Genomic DNA, 5794 nt, shown 5'->3' with positions numbered 1-5794 from the left:
CTTATTTCTATGGCAACAAAATTATATTACGATATTTAGCTGACTGCTGACTGTACATTTGCTTATTTTTATCAGATCGCTCAATAATATTTTAACATGCACTTTAATCTACCTACATAACTTACTATTTTTGTATTTTTGGCCCATCTCAGCATTCTTAGCCCGTTCCCCGGACGAATGGCAATGTTTGCCGAAGCCGTGAAAGTCAATCTGAATAATATAACTCAAAAATAAATTTAAAACAACAAAATACAAATTGATAATAATAATATAGTAATTACTTGATGTTTTAGTTTAGTTTTAATTAGACTTACGTTGCTATACCCTCGCAGGGTTCATGTTGAAACTGTACTTAGCCCTAAGATCCTCTGTACACATGAAATGCAATAAAATATATGAGTATGAGTATGAGTATGAGTACTTTGATTGATAACAATGATAAGTCATATATGACATAAATCACTCGTATGCTTCGAGCAACACCGGCTTCCGACACATCGGAAGGGAGGGGCCCAAGCGATATCTCACCGTACAAATTTTTCTGCCATTTTTCGCGGGGGGAAAGGTGCACACAGTCGCACTTCTCACACACTTACATACAAAATCCAATCTGTAATGACCTTCGAGCAACACGGAAGGGAGGCGGCATTCGCACTATTTCCCCTCTGCCGAGGTACAAGATTAGCGCGTCAATCTAATCTAGCGCGGGTAATAAAACTAGTTGCACCTGGATTTTTCACTAGACCGAGTCCAGACGCGCGCGTGAACACTGCTGCACAAAAATGCCTGTTTGCTCGGTTTTTTGTTATAAAAAGAGGTCGGGGACATCAAATTTACAAAAAGAAAGTTACATTTTACATGTAATATTTTTTTTTACATATCATACGTTTAATTATATTCAAACACAATTATTATATTTTAGTCTCATGTAATTGTTGGATTTATCGATTTTGCTCGCTCAGTACAAATTGCGGATCGGTCGAGCGACAAATCCGACTTCTCATCTCTCAGAATACAATAACATACTTCAACGAAAATGTGTTAGTGTGCGTCTTGTGACACTTGTCACTCGTCCTGACTCGTCCGTACACAAAAAAATGAGATCGAGGTTTGCAAGATTTGTCTTTGACGTGTGTCATTTTCTATGTATTTGTGTCGTCATTACAGATTGGATTTTGTATGTAAGTGTGTGAGAAGTGCGACTGTGTGCACCTTTCCCCCCGCGAAAAATGGCAGAAAGATTTGTACGGTGAGATATCGCTTGGGCCCCTCCCTTCCGATGTGTCGGAAGCCGGTGTTGCTCGAAGGTAATGACGACACAAATACATAGAAAATGACACACGTCAAAGACAAATCTTGCAAACCTCGATCTCTTTTTGTGTACGGACGAGTGACAAGTGTCACAACACGCACACTAACACATTTTCGTTGAAGTATGTTATTGTATTCTGAGAGATGAGAAGTCGGATTTGTCGCTCGACCGATCCGCAATTTGTACTGAGCGAGCAAAATCGATAAATCCAACAACATCATGAGACTAAAATATAATAATTGTGTTTGAATGTAATTAAACGTATGATATGTAAAAAAAAATATTACATGTGAAATGTAACACTTTCTTTTTGTAAATTTGATGTCCCCGACCTCTTTTTATAACAAAAAACCGAGCAAACAGGCATTTTTGTGCAGCAGTGTTCACGCGCGCGTCTGGACTCGGTCTAGTGAAAAATCCAAGTGCAACTAGTTTTATTACCCGCGCTAGATTAGATTGACGCGCTAATCTTGTACCTCGGCAGAGGGGAAATAGTGCGAATGCCGCCTCCCTTCCGTGTTGTTCGAAGCTCGTATGGGCTCTATAGACTAAGGTTGAGGTTGACAGCACTTTTTATTTTACTTCGTGTAAAAAAAATCAGAAATACCTGTATACCAACATGACAAACATAATTTAGTTTACTTTAACTTACGGATTATTTGGTCTAATCTGTAGCACCGCCAAACGAAAGCAACCGAGAGTTGCCGAGAAATGGCCGATGTCGTAAAATGAAGATTGTTATGAAAATTTCTTTTCCTTATTGTAAATTAAATACGCATCGGAAGCGATAGTTTTTATGCTCTAGTTCTATTCCCATTCCCATATGTAGATAATAGATTTCAACAGATTTTTCTTATCATACGTGCGTGACGTGCGTCGTATTCGAGAAACGTGTCAAAAACTTTTTTAGAAATTTGTAAGGCGCCATCTCGCTTCTTCCCTCGTTTTTTGATCCCGTTCTGGTTTTTCAATTTTATATATATGATTCTTTATGGTATTGTTGCTGTTTTTATTGTATTGTTTTCTGTGTAAATATGTGCAATAAATACTAATTATATTTATTGTATTGTAATAAATTATTTTTTGTAATATTGTATTGTAATTGGACAGACAAAGTGCAGAAAGACCTTAGCAAACTCAGTGTCGTCGACTGGACAGAAACGGCTTTGGACAGAGTAGCATGGCGGTCTTTGGTGTCGGAGGCCAAGATCCACTTCAGGTCATTGCGCCAGCAGTAAGTAAGTAATAAATGAAAAACAATAAGATTTTAAATGATTTATTTTACGGGCAATAAGTCTCCCCAATTACTGGACCTAGCGCACCTATACGTGGTCTGGTCAAACTTGGACTTGGAAAATATGACCTCTTGCAGCTCCCCCTGTTTTGTACACAACCTACAAATGGTGTGCCCTGAGCGGACGATGGGTGCTCGGACTATCCTAGGCCACTGAGGATCATCGGACGGACGCACACCTTTCCTTAATATTACATACGAGAATAATTCTGCAAACACATCTGATTTTGAAGGGTATGGCAGTGATTCATACTTCATAATGAAGTTACACGGTGTTTTCAATTCTAAATACCTTGGGCAGACATTGTCATTAGGACATGGTGAGAATGCGTAACCATTATTTTTGCCTTTGGGTAAATTTAAAACAAATTCTCTAGCTTCATTCACAATTTGGAAGCCAGCATTAGACCCTTGCTCAACTATGATCAGGAAATCTTCAGTTTTCTTCCATAGTTTTTGAATGGTTTCCAATCTTGCTCGCATACTTGGTAGTTCAAATAATGAAAATGCTGATAAAACAATGTTATATTTGAGATCTGTTGATGCCGGTAGGAACTGACGTTGGAAATAGCCTTTCAAAGGCATAGTCACGTTGTCTTTCCCTTGACATAAGAGTATTCGGGCCAAATCATGCATGTGTGGGGAAGTGTCGACGCAGAAATATTCAAATATGTCCCCGTTCCAATAATTGTTGATGGCCCATGTGCCCGTTCCTACTCCTGAGCCAAAGTCAAAGAAGCTTCTAGGCTTATAATCCGGATATTTCATTCTTATTTCATCTAATACACGTACTAGGACTGCATACTCGGGTGCAGATCTAGACATCAAATACTGTAAGCATGTTGCTTTGTCATATGAAATGTTACCCCAGCGATAAACATTTGCCTTTAAAACGTTAAAAACTTTGGATTGCACCTGGTTATTCAACTGATTCAGTTCGTCTTCCGTCAAATTATCTCCAATCTTCGAATACGCTTTCTTAGAAATTTTGTCGTGTATTTTAGCTGCTTTCTGGTTAATATCTCCTTCTTCTGGTGGAAGTAAGCGTGAGCGAAGATAGTTGTTGAGCTTGATGCTGTCCTGGTGCATAGAACGGGCGCCTGAATCGTCTAAAACTATTTTTATAGCCTTGACTATATCTGGACGTAGCGCTGCTATTTTTACTCGGGTAGTTCCCGGGTGCTTGCGCGGCTTGTACTCTTTGCTTTCAAACTTATCTTTCAAACTGGTGTCTATCTCTACTTTAACTGAATAGTTGGAGTAAAGCGTTGTGAAACGAGTTATTCTTAATTTCCTAAACATTTTGTTGCGCTTATAACCTAACTTTAGCGTGTTATTGTTTTGTACTGTCAAATTGACGCAAATTGTGGTGTTGCCTGTTGTAAAATATCTTGTATATAATCAAGGGGGACGGAATAATGGTAGTAACACACTATCGCACCGCATCGCGACCTTGGTGCGGTGCGATAGTGTGCGGCTTTAATAAAACCCTTGATATAGGGTGGCCATTCTACCGGTATTTCCCCCGTGGTCCAGGCCATAGGCCTGTCCAGACGAGAACAATTTTTCGCCAATCTGATTAAATTGTCTGTTCAAATCAGGTGGTGCGGACGCAAACATCGATTTGGCCACTTTCACCAATTTTAAATTTAAAAAACGCCCTCTAGCGTCACAAATTGGTATTCTTGCGTCCACGCCCCATTTGACCGTTAATATCGGTCATAATCGGCGGTTGAATTCGGCGAGCCAAATTGGCATTTGCGTCCGCACGGCCTCATTTGATCGGACAAATCGGACAATTAATTCAGATTGGCGAAAATTGTCCCCGCCTGGACATGCCATTTTTTTTTCAGAAATTCTAAACCTAATAGAGTCTGGCTAGCCAAACATTGTTGAGAGATATTTCGTTGTTGTATCACCAATTGTCTATGATTAAAAAAAAAAAGCCAAAATTCAGTTGTCAATTTATGTCATTCATTCAAATTGTTTGCGGTTTATAAGGGGTTTATTTTAAATAATATATTAAATAATTATTTTAAATAATGTCTATACTGAGTGAGGTTCGCAAACTATTATTTAAGCTCGTGAATAATTACGACAATGTGCGAAGTCGACGTGTAGCGTTGTATAACAAAAAACTGCAATGTTTACAACTCCTACACAAATGTAAACAAATTAGGAGGTTGGTGCTGTACATGTGCGCCGCGCCGCCGCGCCGCCGCCGCCGACGATTTTTCCACGCCGCCGCCGCCGATAATTTTGACCGGCGTATAATCGGCGTGGATAATTTTGATACCTATCGTGTCTTATTGCATGTTGCGTAGTGAATAGATAGTGTCAGAGGTATAATTTAAAGAGAAGAGAAGAGATAAAATTAGCATCATTTTTGTGGTTGCAGTGTTAGCTCTGATAACAATTTAGCGTTAATTTAAATAAGATCTAGTTTCTGGATAACAGGTTATTATTTGATATTTAACGCCCAGCTTTTTTATAGAACGCATTTTGTTTTACTTACATTACTTACTATTAATGTAAAACAATATACTACATCAAAATACTATTGACACTCAAGAGACTATTCTCTTGATTTTGAACTGTCATAGGGAGTTCTCTTTTATCGACTTCCGATTAGGGCATGCAGTACCGGTCCCGGTACCAAGAATTTCATTTCCCGGTTCTGGACATGGCCGGAACCGGGATTCCCGGTTCTCAAGGCATCTTATGAATCTTATTATTTTTAAGAAATCGTTTATTTTAGCGTACAATCTTTATGATTGACTAGTTTTCATATCAATAATTGCATAAGTATTCATAAATGACTTATTTTATTTAAAAACATTACAACACTTTAATTGGCGTTCCAACCTATTTTACGAAATTAACCGGCGCACTTTGCCTCCGCCTGAGCCGAGCCACACGGACGTAGTGTAGTCGATGCACTCGGCATCAGCAGTATGACGGCACGGCGTACAGAAGTTAAATATTCAACCCGAGAACGGAAAATTTTCATATAAATCCAACTTCCTAGAAGAAGAATATTCGAATATCCTACTTAGGATTTAAAAGTGGTTTTAAGATATAGCTTAAGTTACCCGGATCAAAATGTATAGATAGACACCTAATTCATCTAAATATGTAGGTGTAATTTAGTAGCTTTAAGGCTTCATCGGGACATACGACACAAACAT

The 5794-nt window shown here is 38.7% G+C and overlaps 1 protein-coding gene across 1 annotated transcript; it reads right to left on the bottom strand.

Moving 5' to 3' along the window:
• Positions 1 to 2577: 2577 nt before the first annotated feature.
• On the bottom strand, positions 2578 to 3972 carry LOC134803505 (methyltransferase-like protein 17, mitochondrial). Its single transcript, XM_063776304.1, has one exon. The coding sequence runs from the start codon at positions 3906 to 3908 to the stop codon at positions 2589 to 2591; it is 1320 nt and encodes a 439-aa protein (XP_063632374.1). The 5' UTR covers positions 3909 to 3972; the 3' UTR covers positions 2578 to 2588.
• Positions 3973 to 5794: the final 1822 nt, after the last annotated feature.

The sequence above is a fragment of the Cydia splendana genome, chromosome 26 (assembly GCF_910591565.1).
Source record: "Cydia splendana chromosome 26, ilCydSple1.2, whole genome shotgun sequence".
Taxonomy (NCBI): Eukaryota; Metazoa; Arthropoda; class Insecta; order Lepidoptera; family Tortricidae; genus Cydia; species Cydia splendana.
The sequence above is the reverse complement of the archived record's forward strand: the minus strand, read 5'-3'. Positions and strand labels throughout refer to the sequence as shown.